The sequence below is a fragment of the Arachis stenosperma genome, chromosome 4 (assembly GCF_014773155.1).
Source record: "Arachis stenosperma cultivar V10309 chromosome 4, arast.V10309.gnm1.PFL2, whole genome shotgun sequence".
Lineage (NCBI taxonomy): Eukaryota > Viridiplantae > Streptophyta > Magnoliopsida > Fabales > Fabaceae > Arachis > Arachis stenosperma.
Genome location: NC_080380.1, coordinates 4,541,305 through 4,560,490, shown reverse-complemented (window position 1 = coordinate 4,560,490; position 19,186 = coordinate 4,541,305). Strand labels below are relative to the sequence as shown.

The window sequence follows — 19,186 nt, the reverse complement described above, 5'->3', positions numbered from 1 at the left end:
ATAATGTCTAAAAGATATTGCCTAATTTAATTTATCTAAAACACACATAAATCTATTTATTTATCTATCTATCTCTCTATATCATATAAAAATTAATGGTATTTACTATAAAAGATATTATCTAATTACTAAAATAAGTTAAATAATTAATTTTAAATTTAAAAGTATAAAAATTTAAAAAATAAATATTTTAAAATGATTCCAAACAAAAAACACCATAAAATTAACCAAAATTAATATCAACATATAATAAAATAAACTTATGCCAATTACTTTTTGTATCTATACTACATTAATAAGTTTACATAAATAATTAAATTTCTATATAGTATTAATATATCATTTATTATCAACTGTTATAAAATTTAAATTAATTTTGATATACCATTAAACAAAATTTTAAATTTTTTAATTAATTAACTTAAATACATATCATTACTCAATTAAATTTAAAAATAACAGTTAAACACAATAATAATTATTATATATATATTTTTTACAAATTAACTTTTAAATTTAACATGAATTTGTATATTATCTAAGCTACTTTTAAATAATATAATATTTTAAGTTTTTACTATATAGTATTATTCATTTAAGTTTTTGAGTGGATCTTAATCTAATGTCATTAGATTTGATAAAAATTCTATTATTAAAGCTTGAAGCATGAAAAGATTTGAGTAGGTTTTGACCTCAATTTGCTGAGTGAGTTACAAGTGTAGTGTGTTGTTTCTTCTTTCTTTGTTTCTTTGTTTCTGCGAAGACACAAACCCAGCCATGCACTCATAGAATAGAATCTCTCAAATCCTTGTCCCTCTCTTACTCTCTCTCTCTCTCTCTCTCTCTCTCTCTCTCTCGTGTTTTTTGTGTGAGTCTCTTTCATTCTCTCTCTTGTGAACCCCATTTGGACTCTTTCTTCCTACCACGGCTTTCCCTTTGATCCTTTCTCTCTCTCTGCAACCCAACGAAAAGTACAATTCTTTCTTTCATTTTCTACAACCCCACTACACACGCCTTCTGCTTCTCTTTCTCTCTTATTTTTTCCTTCCATCAAACGCCAGAAAAAATGCCTCACCCTTTTGCTTCCTTTCTGGGCTTCCTCTCCCTCTCTCTCTAGGGTTCCACTCTTTCTCAGCTTTCTTCTCTAGCCTCCTTCAAAATCATTCTCTGTCCCAATTCAACAACTACCCTTTTGTTTTTCTCAACCTCTCATCACAGTTCACACCTCAAAATCCTATCTTTCCTCCCCCTTGCTTATTTTGCCCCTTCCTAGGGTTTTTGTTTATTTTCCTCCCAGAATAAACTGCTGAAGGATCAAGCTTGGAACCACAATGTGGATTTTCAGAAGCTCGTAGCTTGCAGCTTCCACCCTGAATTGCCTAATTTAGCTTTTAGTTTGTGCTTTTTGCTTTTTGAGCTCTTTGTGTTTCTTGCTTTTTTTAGCTGCACACCTTCTGTTTGAAGAATGGGCTGTGTCAATGGCAAGTGTTGTAACCGGTACTCTACACCGTCAGAGGGTGGCTCCAGGGACTACAGAGAACTTGGTCCTTACCGTGCACAAAGGAAGCACATACTCACTCAGAGACCATTGGAGGTAGCTACTGTTCCTTCACATAACTTCACTTTGGAGTATTCTGTTCTAACCCAGAGGGGATACTACCCTGATTCACCTGAGAAGGAAAACCAAGATAGTTTCTGCATTAGGACTCAGATTCAAGGTAACCCCAGTGTCCATTTCTTTGGTGTGTATGATGGTCATGGTCAATTTGGTGGACAGTGTGCAAACTTTGTTAAGGATAGGTTAGTAGAAACATTGTCTAGTGACCCTGCATTGTTGGAGGACCCTGTTAAGGCTTACACTTCTGCATTCTTAACAACGAATTACGAACTGCATAACAGTGATGTTGATGATTCAATGAGTGGTACCACTGCAATTACAGTGCTTGTTATTGGTGATACCCTTTATGTAGCTAATGTTGGTGACTCAAGAGCAGTGCTAGCTGTTAAGGACGGGAATAGAATTATTGCTGAGGACTTGTCCTCGGATCAGACACCGTTCCGGAGAGATGAATATGAGAGAGTGAAGCTTTCTGGGGCAAGGGTGTTGAGTGTTGATCAGGTAGAAGGGCTTAAGGATCCAAATATCCAAACTTGGGGCGACGAAGAGAGTCAGGGTGGCGATCCTCCAAGGTTGTGGGTTCAAAATGGAATGTATCCTGGAACTGCTTTCACAAGGAGTGTTGGGGATAATTTGGCAGAGACTATCGGTGTCATTGCTGTTCCTGAGGTGTCAACAGTCCAGCTTACACCGAATCATCTATTCTTTGTTGTTGCAAGTGATGGGATATTTGAGTTCCTATCAAGCCAAACTGTTGTTGACATGGTATGACATGCTACCTATTTCTTCTTTAATTCTATATCTTTCCTTCCAAATGTCCATTTTTTAAGTATTGTTATTCAGATGGTGTCTAAATTTTTCTTCTCAATCCATTCTAATGTTCAATGTTGTTTTTAAACTAAATAGCAAAGGCTTCAATTCTGTGCCCTGAATTGGAAATAGTTCACAAGGCAAACCTAGCAATGCTATTGCTAATAATTCTTTATTGTTATTTTACTTCAGGAAATGTTATGACTCAGTGTCTTGATGAATTCTATGATTTTTTGTAATGGTGCAGGCAGCAAGCTATTCAGATCCCCGTGATGCATGTGCCGCCATTGCTGGAGAGTCATATAAACTATGGTTGGAACATGAGAACCGAACAGATGATATAACAATTATCATTGTTCAGATCAAAGGCCTGTCAAATGTATGAATTACTTGAATATTATACCCTTCTCATTTGTATTTTATGCTTTCTAAATTTAGACCTGCATAAAGATTTCAAATTTGTAGTGTCCCATCATATTCTTACCCCCTTGCCTGTGTCACCATCCTTCCAAAATTTGATTGTGCTGTTTTGTTAATATGCTGCTCACTTGGAAGTTATCTTAGGCCAATTCTATTCAGATAATTATTTGTTAAAGGTTTCCTACTGTATTTAGTATTATCTGGATCTGGGGTTTTGATTGGGTTGATAAGCACGGCAACATTTTACACATTTGTTTCTCATACATTCTTCTTGCAAGCATTTTATACAGAGCTAAAAATTCTATTGGTGGTTCAATCATTTGATTCTCTCCTATCATTTGATTATTGGCTTGTTTATCTAATCTTTAAATTTTTGTGTAGTTAGGTTCATCTCAAGTTGGATCAGGTGACATCAATGCCAGTATGTTAACAAGGTCCAAGAGGGGAAACGGAACATCAGAGACATCCACTACTACTGTGTCGGAAGTTTCTCGTTCTGTGAGGAGTGGAATCTCCGATTTACAGACATGTCAGCATGCAGTCTCAATGAGAAGTCCAGCTATAGTCGCTCCCTCACCAACTGGTCAAAGACCAATATGATTGCTACAATCTCACTAGCATCATTTCATATTAATGGTTTATTAGTTTCTGCAAAGACTTCACAGATTTATCCTTTTCCATCAACAGTGTTCAAATAGAGGCTTCATGGAACAAGACCAAGTATCTTTGTTATTTCTCCTATATGGTACATATCTCTCTAATATTTATTTCTATTCTTGGTGTCATCTACATTATCATCGTAAATTACTACAATGCCATTATGTTCATCGAGTCAAAATGGTGGCTCAATTTCATTGGAAACATTAGCTTAAAGTTATACCAGTGTAATTTAATCATAGTTCTATGTATATATGTATATTCCATCTATTCTCAATATTCCAATTCTGGTTACATATCATCATTTAACCATGCAGAACCACTTGAACTTGTCTTCTCAGATGACACGACAACCTCGACACTCCAGATTTATGCTCTCCAGATTTATGCATTGGAAGAGTATTCATAAATTACTTGAGTTGATGGAGAGAGGATGATGCAGGGAGAATGGCTGGTGACTAACTCCTTCGTATTGAATTATTGTAAATTGGTCAGCTTTGAAGGGCAAAGCAAGATGCTGTTGAGAATGTAAATTCATTATCCTCGCTCATGCTGATGCTGAGTCCAGTGTAATATAACTGTTTCCTTCCTCCTTGAATATGAAATTGGCAAATTGCATTTCATAATTACTTTCATGTTTTAAATTATTGGAAGTGTTCAATTGTAAAAGATAGCTTAACCAAATTCTCGAATAAGTCATGCATTATTTTAATATTAATCAAAATTAAGAGAAGGGGAGGGATCATAATTTTGAATTTGGTAGGTGTTAAAGTTACTTTTTTTTCACTTTATTCCTTTTTTGCAAAATTATAATATGCCATTTCATAACAATAGAAAGTTGTAAAACTCTTTAAAATCCAACAAATTAAAGTTGTCTGATTATTTATAGGTTCTGTTTTTCTTGTGGTCTTGATTTATAGGTTCATTGAATGCAACAAAATATAAGGCCCCTTTTCCAACTCAGCATGTTGTGGATTCATGGACCATAATAAGCATATGCATAAGTTTCATTGTCCACAATCTCATCATGTCTCCAAAGTTTCAACATTTTGAATCCTATAGGCTTTACAAATTGTTTGATTAGTGATGGGTCTCATTTAACCAATCAATCTCCTTAAAAAACAGTACCAAATTGTCTGTTATATGAAAAGATATCCTACTATTTTTAATGCTCACGTTCAGGTAACATGTTCAGTAATCTTACACCACATTTTACATAGGTTTGTCATATCAATTCCCTTTTGGTGAAACCAAACAAGAAATAGAAAAACTATGGAGAAACTCTCTGCCGAAGTATGAATTATACGTTATAATCTTTTAATATTATTCGAAACTTTGATATGAAAAAATAATGCTTGCATAAGGATATATGCCAACATTCTTTTAGTATTCTTAAAGTTAATTGGACAATAGTTCACATGCACAATTAAATTTTCTGCCAATTTTATTGCTAAATAGTGTGTTAAACTTTACTACATTTTTACACAATTAACAGTTAAAAAACTTCTGTTCACTGTATCAATTCCTTTCCAATGTGTGAACTCATGGAAACCAAATAAATATAAAAAAGAATTCATCATACAAAATTTCCTAATCAACATCACCTTAGAAAAACTAAGTATACAAAAAGTCAAGCCACTCAGAAGTATATAGAGAGCTTCTTATCTATGCCATCCTGCAACAAGTTACACTGTTCCAACAACTTGCTTAACTGATCAGCTTCTTTGGTTGAATTTTCTTTCATTAATGCTTCACTGCTAACATTGTTCAAACCAAAAGTATAAGCTGTATTTATGCTTGCATCAACATGGAAAGTGGTTTCAGCATTCCTCTCGTTATGAAATACATCATTTGAGTCTTTCTGAGGAGTCTGTTGAATCGCTTTTGGCTCTGGATGACCATTCACAGGAAGAGGAGTGTCAAAATTAACACTGATTAATTCATCTAAAGTAAGGTTAAGATTATAAGATGAAGTGAAACTTGCATCAAATCCCATATCCAGATCCGAACTTGGAAAACCAACATCATTAGATTCTGAGATATAAGCCATGGAGATATCCCCACAACATAAACTCATCAATCGCCAGTTGAAAATCCGACGAAAAATCATGCCCCAGTGAGGAACTACACGATAGCCTGAGCCATGCAGCTCCAGTCTAGAACAGGTTTGAATTGTGACATGTGCCTCTTTCGTTGCCAATGGGGCTCCCATCATCTTACAAGTATGAGTCAGATACAGGATCAAGCAATTTTCGAGCTCTATCCTCTGGTTCTCAATTTCATGTCTAGCTTTACATCCTCCTGCCAACCAGGATAAATTATCAGGAAACGTCAGGAGCTTACAGTTTTGCAGAGCACAAATCACTGGTTCAATTTTTGCTTTCGAGCTCCATCCTAAAGTCGGCAAGTACCTTTTAACCACCCTATCTTCATCACATGACTTGTCAAGTAAGCCAATCTCCGGACATGGCCAACCAGCAGGATTTGAATTGGCAGCTAGAATAATTTCCTGCAATGAGCAATCTAAGGCTTCATTGAACAATGAGATACAGTCATTCGGACCCAACTTGTAGTTAGTGCTGATGTCCTGAGCCCCTGATAAGGAACTAAGATGCCTATGAACAAGTTCTCGTACTTTCACACAACGAAGCGTAGGATGTAAAGGTGATTCACCTGCCAGCCATTCCAGACCCTCTCTCAGTCGTTGATCACTAAAAAATCCACTTAAGTGTTCCACCTGCTGGTTTTCAATAAGGAAAACAATCCGGAAGCAACTAACCCGTGATTTATCAATGTCCTGAAGGTGCAGTTCATGCATTATAATAGAAGAGAACCCTTTGTCATATCTACCACATAAGATCAATAGTGGTAGGCAAGCTCCAGAGGGAATTGTGTTCAGAAGATTATGGAGATGAATTCTCTGCAGTTCCCATGAAAGGCTCTCAGAAACAAGAAACACAACTGCGTTCGCCCCAGATGCTGCCTCATCTAATCTACCAAGTGCTGTATCCCTGATTACAGAGATGCAGCAAGTAGGATCAGTGCCGAGTTGGCTAGAAAACCACTTCCTCCATATTACTAAGCCAGGAGATGACAAAATCACATCTTTGTCGCTAGAAGGCATGAGCTTGGAGGCCAACCACCAGCCTGCTGATCCCATTTCATATCCACTGTTCGTCTGAGAACATAGAATAATTTTCCAGCACAAGCATTTAGCTTCTTTGTTTCTTCTGTCTAGTGTATTGGCAACTATTTCTGAGACATTAAGTCTTGCTTGTGACTTTTCCTGCTTTTCACATCTCTCCCTCATAGCTGTATCGATGTCAAACTTGTCAAAGCTACCAGGTTGCTTCATTGTAAAAGAAAACATCATAGTCAATACAATAATCAATTCATGGTTTTATTACTCTAACTGAAAATAAAAATTGCTAAATGGAAAAACGAAAAAGAGAATGCTAAATGGGTCATTTTCATGCATATTGTTCCAAGTTTGATTATGGAAAAATAGATTTCACAATTTCAGTAATAATTTTAAAGCATAACTGGAAGAGTTCAGCAGGAAGTCAATAGCACAGAAGTCCAATAAGCATTTAAAATGATGAATTCACAAAAGGTTTCAATCTTATATTCAGCAGCAAGAACTGCCTTTACTTTAAGAGGAAGTACTCATCTTCAATTCACTTAACAATAAAAACTGTCTTCAGTGGTTCAGCTCATTTAACGAGAAAAAACAAAAAATATAAGAGCAGTTTAGTGAGAAAATCACAAAACCATGCCAATCTTACATTTGTATATTGTCGAATTGGAGGACCCAATGGCAATGACTCTAATGCAGCATTTGTTGCTAACTGCCTCTGCTCACGTAACGTCCTTAATTTTGACACTCGTCTCCTCCATAACCTGGCAAAGCAGAGGGAACAATAATTTAGATTACAGAATTTAATGATTCCAAAAAAACAGGCAAATTCATATTCTAAAAACTGAACATGCTAAATGAAATCAGGCACAAAAAAGTGAAACCTTAAGAACAACTTCAGCTTGGCGTCAGCAATTTCTTTATCTTGAAAGTCTTCACTGTTATCATCCACTTGATCCTCATTTTCTTCCTGGCGGATAACAAGAGACTGATCCTTGGATACATCATGGGCCACAGGAAGTGGCACAAAAATACTACTAACTAATGAACTTTCAGATGAAGCTGGTTTTGGTGCAACCTCCAATGGTCTCACATCAACATTAAAGTTCAAGTTTCTCCTAGGACTAGGAGAGCCTCTCATATTTAAATCAGAATGCGCAATAGTAACTTGTGGCTCAGGCATTTTATTAGGGAATTGGAAGTTGACCGGTGATGGTTTAGGGCTAGCCATATTATGATATTTTCCACTGTCTTGACGACCAAGTAGCTCTTCCTTATTTTGTATCCAAGGGATAGCCTTTCCTGCTTTGCTATCTTTTGGGGACAACGTAACTTGTGAGTTGGGCATTTCTTCATCAAGCTTCTGTCTAGAACTATCATTTTCAATGGACGGAACTATTTGAGGCTCCTTCTTGTTTTGCTTTCTTGTCTCTATCTTAGTTACCGCAGGTGGTACTTCCGCTTGACTCAAGGATGATACATCCTCAATTATTGTTTCAGACTTTTTTTTGTGCACAAGTTTGGAACGCTTCGTGGGATAGTCAGTATCACCATTGAGAAATGGGCCTTCCTTCACCATGTATGGTTCTTCAAATGACTTTATCAAGAATCCATGATACTCCAAGAGGTCTTCTATAACTTCATCCTAATTTTGATGACAAAAAGGTGAATGTAAGAGGAAGTTGGAAAGTCCTGCCTCACTGTAGACAAAAAAGAAAGGAAACAAGAGAACCATTCATCCACATCTGTCCATGAAAAAATACCTCCATGGCAAGCCAGTTAGCAACATGAGAAACAGGGAGACCTTGGTTATTCTGCAGACCAGAATGTAAAGAAGCAAGTGCCTGGGTACGCAACTGGTGAAAGTGGCATATGATATAAAGGGGTCAGTAAACAAACCACACCGTTTAGCATGAAAAAACATTGTTGTATATTAAGTTATTGAATTAGAACTACATATAAAATATAATCATTTTAGGGAAACAGCTACAACAGTTTACCTCCTAGCAACTTAAACAATGTTACAGATTACCTACAATGATTGTTTAAGTGAATGATGTGTCTATACATGGAAGACCTAACCTTAATAAAAAAAAGCTCAATTATAGTGTTTTGATGAGCACTTCAAAATACAAGGTGGTCTCATACCTTTGCAAAGTGCGCATGCATTAGACATGCCTGAAGATAAGTAGCTTTTCTTGCAAGTCGAAAGAAGGCAATAAAATTACCAGTTCTGCAAGCTCTGTAAAGCAAACAAAAGGGGATGATCACAATGCATGGCAAAAAAAAAGTAGCTAACTTCCATTTGAAATTACAAACCTTGCTACATTGCGGGCAAATAGAACTTCTGGAGTCTGCCTTATCTCTGGAGTCATCTTAGCGAGATCGAGGGATAGCTCTGCAGGTTCAACCTAGGATAACTTGCTTATTTTCTTAGGTTTTTCTATTGCCAATGAAACATTAAAGATCAGAGCACAACGAGGACAACTTACTTTATAGCCAGGGTGCTTATCCAATTTAAGGAGAGCATAATAACCTCGAAACTCTTTTTCAGTAGGCACAAGTATTCCTTTCTTTCTGTGATCATCATACATCTGAAACAATTCAACCGAAGTTTTGTTCATCTGTTCAATATTGAGGTGAGCATCAAAGCCCTCAGAAAATCCCTCTCCTTTTGTGTATTCACATAATTCATGCATTGCAATGATGTGTAATTTGATCTGAAACCACAGAAATCAACAGCGTCATGAGTTTTAAACTTTTAATCATCACCAGATGTTGCTCTTACAAACATCACCAAGCAGATGCAGGTTCTTGATAAAAGGCACCAGGACCTTCAGAAAATTATTTTACCAACAAATAAATATGAAACTACTGTATCTCTAAGTATCCACAATATATAATTGCATTGAGCCTGAATCAATATAGCATACAAAGAACTTGCAGAAAAAATAGATATCATTTTCACTTAAATAAGAGAAAAATCAGGTTTTATTATACTTTTGTTAAAAATAAAAAAGTACCATCTGTTCAAGCATAGTAATAGCCCCTTGATTGAAAATATGCTGCATTCTCAGGTCCATTCGAATTGCTCTCATCCTATCCCACAAGAAGTTATATGCACCAAGAAACCTCTCATCATAGGGCTGATCTAGCAGAGAAAGTAGATAATCAATTGTCTTCTGCAGTATGGGCATAGGTCGAATCAAGCTTGCTTCCCTCTCTGCTGTCCTAGTATACTGCCATGAATCATGATGTGTTACTAATGAGAAGTGATAACAGTATTTATGGAAAAAAAAAAAGTGAAGTTTAGTATTAGTAATATGACAATCACCTTCTTAACTGCAAGAAGTCTGCTGGTTACATTTCTATCTCCATCCAAGCGTTCATACTGATCAAGGTCCCCTTTCCTTTCACGCTCTCCCCTCTCAGACTCTAAAATACAGATCCAATCAAAATAAGAATGAAGCTAGATGCTTATACTACCTATTAAGTTGAAGAATTCCCTTAAAGCTCTAGGACTTCTTTATTTATATATGCAGAAGAAGAAATTTAATAGAGAGAAGAGAAGAGTGAGGATGAGGCATCCTTAACCCCATTGTATATAAGATCAGATAATGACATGGCATAAAACAAACCAAGCATAGAGCACCAAAGGAAAATAAGAATAGTATCCCTATCCGAAATAAAGTTTATACTTTATATTTGAAAAAAAGATAGCTAGAAAAATTAAAACAAGGAAAATGCTAGAGCTTTTCTTTTCTTTCTTTTTTTTTTTTTTTGCCAAAATTCTGCTCATAATAAGTTGTCATGGTTTTCGATTTTGGGCTAGATAAATAGCCTATCACCTTATCTCATCCAACAATCAAGGACTCTGGGTGAATTATGTCCAACATTTTGACTAAATTTTTCTGTGTAGCATTAATCTTAAAAGAAATTTCAAAATGAAGCAAAGATGGAAGTTCTTTCAATCTGGATATTTTGGACCCAGGAACAAATATGGAATTATGCATACTTGGAAAAAATTCATAGTATAAATGGAATTGTGATCAGACAAAAGATTTTAAAAAATGGCACATGTTCACTTGTAGATGTAAAATCTCAAAAACCTACCAGGACACATATCTGGACATAAGCCAATAATTACTTTGGATGTTTCAAGGCCTTCATGATCAGAAACAGCATGGCCATTAGTGAAGTTTCCAGCTGAATCCATCGCATGCCCCCCAACATATCTCTGCTCCAACACAGACTGTTCATGTCTATTTGCAGAAGCCTTCTGGTCAGCAACTTCAGCACTATTCTGTTCAGATTTGCTTAATTCTACCTTGAAGCGAGCTAAACGCTTTGCCTTGGCTAGCGTTTCACTGAACAGCACAATAAGAATAAAGATCCTTAAAAAAAATTAATAGATAAAGCAAAACAATAATGAGTGAAAAAACAAAGGATTTTCACTTGACATCATACCGTTCAGGGCTGTCTTCTATGGAGATGGAGTTGCCTTCAACAGTTTCATTGACCGGAAATGATGAAGGAGGAGACCTTCCTCTCTTAGTTGCAGTGGAGCTGATGGGCCCACTATCAGTGGCTTCAGAAACAACAGATGTTAAGGATCTTTGATTCATTTGAGGAGGCCCAGTCCTTAGAACATTTGACGTATTTGTCATTCTAGATGGAGATATAGAAGGCCTACAAGAAGAAAAATAAAACAGGCTCAACAAATGCACATTCTGTTTCATCGTTTATAACTCAGATATACTACAGAAAACAAAGAAAGTAGGATGTTTGCATACATATTATTCATCACAAGCAAATTGCTAAACTATAGGCAGAGGAAAGAGAGAATAGATGAGATTCTTCTGCATCATCTCTACTCAGACAGTCAGCAGAATCCTCCTCCAAAGATGTTGGTCACCTTTTAATTAGCCTTCTAAAGTGCTTTTAAATCATAAAACCCTTTTGCCTTTCACATTTACTAAAACTACTTAGGTTAAGATGTCCGCAAACAGGAAGTGATCCAAAATCTAGAAATTATTTCAATTTGCTGGTAACTAATTATATGTTTAAGCCATGTTTAATCAACTGTTTCCTACAAACAACAAGTCATTCTTCTCAAGATTTCATTGAGCTAGATGAAATGAAAATCAAATATACTGCTTAAATAACTGTGTACACTAAGCTGCATCAAATAATAGCATCATTAAGTACAGGCAAAAAATATAAAATGCCCCGACAATACCTTCTAAATTCTTTATGAACAACTTCCTGTCTGATGGCAGAAGATGAAGGAGGTGACCTAGTCCTCTTTGACCCTTGACTGTTAAGTTCTTTTGTAACATTATTCTGGAGATTCTGAGAACCAATATATGGAGGGCCTGGGGAAAGGTTTTGATGGTTCGAAGGGTTAGCATAACTGGCTTGGCCATTCCATGCTCTGGGAGATAAAGCTTGCCTGTATAAAAAGAATACCTTGATCTTTGACAAATACCATTTAGAATATTGAGATGGAATCAGATGGTGACTCCTTATCCCACCATGCTAGGATGGATAAGCTAAAAAAGACAAGTCATGTATAATAAGATGTGGATGAAACACTGGAATAATTACTCAGACCAAGATGCAGCATTTCATAATCTAACCTACATTAAAAACAACAAAACATGTTTCATGTTTCAGATTATAATGTTTGTATGCACATGGGGAATTCCAGAGAAAATGAATTGGGCGGCAAGATAAAGAGAGAGAGTTGAACCTAAAACTTACTGCTGGACAGAAGTTGAGGGACTTTGAGAATTCCAAACAGAGTGATGATTTGAAGGTAATGAAGGAGCTGATTGTGGTGGTGATTTTAAATGAAGTAAATGACCGCAACCATCAACTGGTGAACTTGACTGGCTACAGAAATCAGCAGCAAATAAATGAGTAACGTGAAAGTAATGACCCATTAGGCATGACACGTCATGGTAAATATTAAGAGTTTAAAGGATGTGATGAGAAGAATGCCAAAACTAAATTGGCTTTCACGGGCCAGAAAATAAAAAATGAATCTGTCATCCCCTTAGATTTAAGCCAACATATATAGAAAATAGGCATTACAACTTTGAACAACAAACACACTTACATTAGAGATGAAACTTCATAATTTTCTTTCAAGTCAAGAAGAATGATGCGATTCATACATTATTAGTGCTTAAAATCTAAATTTACATATAACAAAATATGATCTGATTTTTCTAACATAAGAAGACACCAAAAAGGGTTAGACAAACCACCCTATTTATCCATTACAGTAGTCTTTATTGATACGATGTAAACCTTGAATCCAACAAAATGAGTTTTCATGGAATACGTTGGTTCCCTGATAAAGTTCAACGCAGAAGCCAACACAGATAACAAAAGTTAAGTACTGGACTGACATATTTCAGCCTTATGCAAATAACACTTTGACACTTGCACCTAAAAAAAAGTTGCTAATGCTCAAATCCTGATACATAATACAAAATACATAATAAATTCAAAGGTATGTGCTATTGTAGATTAAATTATCTTACTTATTTCTTTGGACAGTTTGGTCAGGGTCCCTCAAATCATCAAGATCTTCATAGGACACAGGGGGAGATCTGGTCCGTTCTGGGTTTGGAAATCTAGAAATTCTGGCTGTAACACCATTTGTAGAATCGCGTGAAGCAATAAATGTTGTGACAGGAGTGGATCTTACAGGAGTATGAGTTTCTAAATCTCTATAGAAAGGTCTCTGAACATTACTCCAACCAGAAGATTCAACGGATCTGAAAGAAAAATATAAACTGTCAATAATGCACCATGCAATGAAACATCTTGAAGATAACTACATCCAAACTTTTTCTCAACAAGGGACAAACCATGGTTCTTTTCAATGAGTTTCTCTATAGGAATGTTTACAGAGATAAACTCACTCACTGAAGTTACTAAATAGAGATTAACATAAATGTCCACAAACTCACATAAGCAACAACAGCGAATAGAAAAGCTTTAGCACCCATATAGAGTAGGCTACATGGATACCATTCAGCTCAATTGTAAACCAAATCCAATAGGAGTACCTTCTTAATGTCCCAAGGTTTTCTTCAATTTTCCTTTACCCTTCTTAATTTGACTATATTCCTTTTGAACCATTTTTTGTATGGGTCCATATTACTCACCTTAAGGTCAGCTTCATTCATATCCTAATCAATGACAGCACAAACTTTCTGCCAAATACATCCACTCCTAATCTTTTATTTTATTGCATTTACTCAGCCACGTTGAAATGTTGATAGAATTTAAATTACACAGTGGACTCTGAGTCTGGCATTCTACTACCCAACATTCACTATCACAGTCCACAGACCTAAAGCATATATCCATGACATCCATATTCCATCTTGAATCCTAGGCGTTAAAGCCCTAGTCCCTACCCCACAAAATCAATCTCCCAATCACTACAAAAATTGTGCTCTGGTATCCTCCCCCAATTTCTCCCACCTTAAAATAATGGTGAACTTGCACAACACCACCTGCTGAGATCCTACTTCACCAGAAAACCATATACGCAACAAAACCCATATGAACCTTTTTGTTTTTCAAAAAAGGTAAGCAAATAAGCAAAGCAACCCCATTTCCACTGAAAACTCTCTGTTCCTTGTCCAATAAAGACTACCCCACATCTAAAAGATCAAATCTTGCACATATCAACACATACTTAGAACCCAAGTATAACTTCCTAGAGCAACATAAGACCCACACTGATTCAAATCTCGTAAAAGAATGATTTTGAAGAATAAAATAGGCGTACCTGGGTCTAGGAGGGGTTGGGAGAGAAGAAGAAGGAGGAGGAGGAGGAGGAGGAGAAGAAGAAGGACGAGAAAAAGAGTTGTTGAAGCCGAAAGGGGGTTGGGATTTGGGAGGTGCAGAGGGTCCAGAACCCTTCCCAAATCCCGTATACGACATTCTTGTATCTCTTCTTTTTCTATGGCATTTATCGCTGCGATGATGAATGGTTATGGGAAGGGAATTGAATAGAAGAAATGTGTATTAAAGCTTCCTCCTTTTGGAGCTGTGAGTTGGAGTTGGGAGGGTTCGGAATCAGAGTAACGAAACTGAAACACCCTCCTCCTCAATGGAGCTTTGCTCCTTTCTCTTTCTGTTACTCAATAAGTAAGTCATCCATTCGGTAATAATAGAAGGATTAGGCTTGATTAGATGCCATTAAATTGTTGATTTTTTTATTTTTTTAATATGTTTGATAAAAAAAATATTTTTTATATAATAAATAAATAAATTGGTAATATTTTTATATTATTGTATTTAAACAGATAAATAAAAATATAAAATTATTTTTTTAAATATTTTTTAAAAAATAATTCAATTTTTTTTTAAATTTATTCAAACAAGTTCTTAATTTATCATCTTAATTATTAAATTTTAATGAATAAAAATTTAGTTAAATATATATATAAATTTTAAAATATTAAAAAATAAAAAATAAACTTTTTATTTTAAAAGTAAGAATTAATTATAACGCTAATTTAGAATTTCTAACCAATTTTCTAAGTTATAAACTCTTTTAAAGATTATTTGCCATAAATTAATTTGGTTATGGATAAAATAATGGTGATAAGTTTGAATATGGATGCATGGTGAATTGTCTGCAAATGTGGACCTGCGTTAGGGGCGGAGCTAGATAAAATATTAGAGGGGGGCCAAAAATATTTATACAATAAACTAAGACTAAAATAAAATTTTAAGGGGGGCTAAATTGAAATTTACATATAATTTACATGTAAAAAATTAAAATTAGGGGGGCCATCGCCCCCCTTTCTCACCACCTGGCTCCGCCCCTGACCTGCGTTGCTCAGTGACCTGCAAAATGCAAGTAACGTTTTGCAGGCGATAAAACCAAAAATCTGCAGCTGCCACAAAATGCAGACTGCGACGGGACTGGGAAGGGAACCAGGTTGCGAAACGTGCCCTGCATGATGACAGAAGTAGCTGTTGACCAGCATTCGACTAGGCAAAACGCAGGTTGTGTTTGTCAGCCTTGCAGAACAAAATGGAGGTTGCGTTTTGCAGCCTTCCTAGATGCATGTGCGACACGTGTCATAGAGAGTGTTCACTTGAGTCTTTAAAAGTCAAAACGTAAATAGTTAGAGGAGCCAAGTAAAAAACGAAGTTACTAGAGCCGAGGAAGAGTTGAAGGAGAGTGAGAAAGCAAGAGTGAAGAAGCAAAATGTAAGAGAAGAAGAAGTATGCAGTATAGAAAGAAAAAATGGTGCGTAATTTTACCAAATCAGAAAAATATATTATTGAGCATTTAAATTATTCAATAGGTAAGTAGTTTTTTTTTAATATTTAACTATATATATATATATATATATATATATATATATATATATTCGAATTTTATTTGTTTGTGTTGTAATTAGTACTATTGTGGTTATTAATATTATTATTACTAATATTATATTATTATTTATTTCTCAGGGTTTAATTTTTTTACTACTACTACTACTACTATTATTATTATTATTATTATTATTATTAGAGTAAAAGACATTTTCGTCCTTGACCTTTTTTTTCTCGAACATTTTCGTCCTCAAGGAATGGAAAATACATTCAAGTCCCTGACCTCTGAAAAACGTGGACATTTATGTCCTTCCGTTGAATTCAGCCGTTTGCACTGAACGGAAAAAGATGAGCTGGCAGAAGTGGCGCTGAGGTGGCCGTAACGGAGGACAAGTGGCATGGAGCATTTCGTAACAGGACATATAAGTCCCTGGAAACAAAAACGACGCCGTTTTTGTAACCTCCCCCAATTTCTCTGCCTTTTCTTCTTCCTTCGTTCTTTCTCCCTTCCATTCTTCTTCCTCAGCCCCTGCCTCCATCACCGCCGCACAACGGCGCCTCCGTCAACCACCATCAACGCCGGCGAAGCTACTAGATGCTTAAGCTACTAGAAGCTTCCACCACCATGGCCACTTTCACCTTCTCCATGTCCCTATCGTCTTTTCGTTCCTTTGTGCCCATTTGGCACCATCGTGCTCCCAACCACCGGAGCTTGGGCCTCTTTGACGTCACGCAGCGTATGAGGTTGCCACCGCCTCTCAAATGCTCCGCCACAGAACCCGACCAGGAAACCAAGGTTCCCGCCACTTCCTCCGGCTTCGGCGAATGGACTCATAAGCTGACCACGGTGATAGAGGTTAGGGAGTGTGGCATTCCTGCTCCAATTTGAATCACCATGTTCATAAACTCTCTCATCTTAACCACACACCAAAGTTTCAATCTTTGCCTCAAAATCAGACAACCCACTTTTTCCACTTCACGCCATATCCTTCTCATCTTAACCAAATTCAGGTCACCGCACTTCTTTGCATGTTCTTCATCAAATAATGGATCTGAACCCATTGTTATTCAGAATGATACCTTTCAATTTCACACCCAAGTGGGTACCCCCAAAGTTCAGTTTGAGTGACCAAGCTTTCTTTCTCCTCGCATTCATTGCCTGCATGGTATAGCCCTTTTTGTCTTCACCTGATAACAAGCTAACCTAACCCTTTGGATTCACTTTTGAAGTTTTAATTTTTTGTTTTTCCACTCTAGATTTGAGTTGGGTTTTGATATTGATGCTTCCTTTTAATTCTGTAAAGCTTAATGATGTAGTGAAGGTTTAATTTTTTTTTAATATTTGTTTAGGGTTCAATACTTTGATCTTTTATTTGGTTCTGTATGAATTTGGCTTAACAATGGTGTAAATGGTTGTAAAATTTGTTATGCTGTGCGGCAGTGATGGAGGCAGGGGCTGAGGAAGAAGAATGGAAGGAAAAAGGGACCAAGGAAGAAGAAAAAGGCAGATGGGGGAGGAGACGAAACGGCGTCGTTTTCGTCTCCAGGGACTTATATGTCCTGTTACGAAATGCTCCGTCTCCAAGGACTTATACGTTCTGTTACGAAATGTTTTATGCCACCTGGTCTCCGTTACGTGCCACCTCAGCGCCACCTCTGCCAGCTCAGCCTTTTCCGTTCAGTGTAAACGGCTGAATTTAACGGAAGGACATAAATGTCCACGTTTTTCAAGGGTCAGGGACTTTAATGTATTTTCCATTGCTTGAGGACGAAAATGTCCGCAAAAAAAAAGGTCAAGGACGAAAATGTCCTTTACTCTTATTATTATTATTATTATAGTAGGTATGATAATGAGAATAATTTATTAATATTTTTTAATAATAATACTGTGTAATAATTTATTATTATTTTTTAGTAATTTATTATTATTTTTCATGATAATAATAATAATACTGTTTAATAAACGGTTTTTTTTAACAATGTTTAATTAAAAAAATTATTATTTTTGAATAATTTATTAATATTTTCTAATAATAAGTAATATTGTTTATTAATAAAATATCATTTAGGATAATGATAATATAATGAATAGTTATTATTATTATTATTATTGTTGTTGTTGTTGTTGTTGTTGTTGTTGTTGTTGTTGTTGTTGTTGTATTTAAGTAATTATTGTTATGATTAGTATATTATTATTTGTTTATAATATTGGTTATGACACTGAGAATAAGTTATTATTAATTTTTAATAATTAATAATATTGTTTAATAATTTATTATTAATTTTTAGTGATTTATTATTACTTTTCATTCATGATAATGATAATAATATGGTTTAGTAAACGATATTTTTTAACAATGTTTAGTAAAAAAATTTATTAATTTTAATAGTTAACTAATATTTTGTAATAATAAATAATATTATTTAATAATAGAATACTATTTATTATTATTATTATTAGTTTTATTATTATGATTGTTAATCATTATAGAATACTGTATAATAGTTATTATTATTTTCTAATAATAAATAATAAATAAATATTTATAATATTTTAATAATTTATTATTAATTTTTAAGATAATAATAATACTATTTAATTATTGTTATTATTTTTTAATAAATTATTAACTGATATTATTTAGAATTTAATAATTATTATTTTTTTCGCATGCTATCAGGAATTTGTTGTCCAGAAAACTCGATCCGCCAGATACCTTTAATGAGATAGCTGTAGCAGCACTGACATTGATTGGGTTTCAACACGTTTCGCGAGTAGGCGAAATGAGAGGTCGTTCTGCACTACTGAGTGCCTTGGTGGAACGCTAGAGGCCAGAGACTCACATATTTCATCTTCCGATAGGTGAAGTGACGGTGACGCTGAAAGATGTGAGCTATATTCTTGGTCTCCTGATTAATGGGGAGGCCGTTATGGGTAGATCAGACAGCAGTCACCAGTTTTTTGTGGAGAACTGTATTGCGTGTTTTGCTCGGGAGCCCAGTTCGCAAGATCACGTGTTGGGGAAGATTAATCTTGCATGGGTCCGGCGGTGCAGAGACACGGAGCCGTGTGACACTCAAGAGTCTATTGAGCGGTATGTCCGGGTGCACATTTTCTGCGTGCTCAGAACAGTTGTGTTTCCGGATAAGTCGACCACTTCATTGAACTCGAAGTTTCTACC

At 35.5% G+C, this 19,186-nt stretch overlaps 2 protein-coding genes across 9 annotated transcripts; one reads left to right on the top strand and one right to left on the bottom strand.

The window, feature by feature from the left end:
• The first annotated feature begins 825 nt into the window (after positions 1-825).
• LOC130974187 (probable protein phosphatase 2C 35) lies at positions 826-4,870 on the top strand. Of its 7 annotated transcripts, none has more exons than XM_057898962.1 (5): positions 826-2,383; positions 2,676-2,807; positions 3,230-3,431; positions 3,536-3,593; positions 3,823-4,278. In XM_057898962.1, the coding sequence occupies exons 1-4, from the start codon at positions 1,466-1,468 to the stop codon at positions 3,544-3,546; spliced, it is 1,263 nt and encodes a 420-aa protein (XP_057754945.1). In that variant the 5' UTR covers positions 826-1,465; the 3' UTR covers positions 3,547-3,593; positions 3,823-4,278. The 7 variants fall into 7 exon arrangements, 3 of the variants coding, with proteins under 3 accessions (XP_057754945.1, XP_057754946.1, XP_057754947.1); XR_009084440.1 differs by having other exon boundaries at positions 827-2,383; positions 3,234-3,431; positions 3,823-4,279; XM_057898963.1 differs by having other exon boundaries at positions 827-2,383; positions 3,847-4,278.
• A 46-nt stretch (positions 4,871-4,916) lies between these two features.
• LOC130974186 (SAC3 family protein B) lies at positions 4,917-14,817 on the bottom strand. Of its 2 annotated transcripts, XM_057898960.1 has the most exons (15): positions 14,455-14,817; positions 13,193-13,429; positions 12,405-12,536; positions 11,881-12,093; positions 11,109-11,330; positions 10,755-11,008; positions 9,976-10,076; positions 9,665-9,880; positions 9,134-9,361; positions 8,961-9,052; positions 8,790-8,883; positions 8,405-8,497; positions 7,526-8,286; positions 7,291-7,405; positions 4,917-6,854 (listed from the first exon to the last, which is right to left on the bottom strand). In XM_057898960.1, the coding sequence occupies exons 1-15, from the start codon at positions 14,607-14,609 to the stop codon at positions 5,145-5,147; spliced, it is 4,623 nt and encodes a 1,540-aa protein (XP_057754943.1). In that variant the 5' UTR covers positions 14,610-14,817; the 3' UTR covers positions 4,917-5,144. The 2 variants fall into 2 exon arrangements, with proteins under 2 accessions (XP_057754943.1, XP_057754944.1); XM_057898961.1 differs by lacking the exons at positions 13,193-13,429; positions 14,455-14,817 and adding an exon at positions 12,111-12,280 and having other exon boundaries at positions 4,918-6,854; positions 11,881-12,016.
• Between the last annotated feature and the right edge of the window lie 4,369 nt (positions 14,818-19,186).

What these genes read in the sequence shown, in the direction of transcription:
- LOC130974187 (XM_057898962.1), top strand. Translation starts at nt 1,466, where the DNA reads ATGGGCTGTGTCAATGGCAAGTGTTGTAACCGGTACTCTACACCGTCA. An exon ending in GCCAAACTGTTGTTGACATG is followed by an intron (nt 2,384 to 2,675) that starts GTATGACATGCT and finishes GTAATGGTGCAG; the next exon opens with GCAGCAAGCTATTCAGATCC. An exon ending in AGATCAAAGGCCTGTCAAAT is followed by an intron (nt 2,808 to 3,229) that starts GTATGAATTACT and finishes ATTTTTGTGTAG; the next exon opens with TTAGGTTCATCTCAAGTTGG.
- LOC130974186 (XM_057898960.1), bottom strand. Translation starts at nt 14,609, where the DNA reads ATGTCGTATACGGGATTTGGGAAGGGTTCTGGACCCTCTGCACCTCCC. An exon ending in GTTCATAAAGAATTTAGAAG is followed by an intron (nt 11,331 to 11,880) that starts GTATTGTCGGGG and finishes TTCTTCTTGTAG; the next exon opens with GCCTTCTATATCTCCATCTA. An exon ending in GACTTCTTGCAGTTAAGAAG is followed by an intron (nt 9,881 to 9,975) that starts GTGATTGTCATA and finishes GATTCATGGCAG; the next exon opens with TATACTAGGACAGCAGAGAG.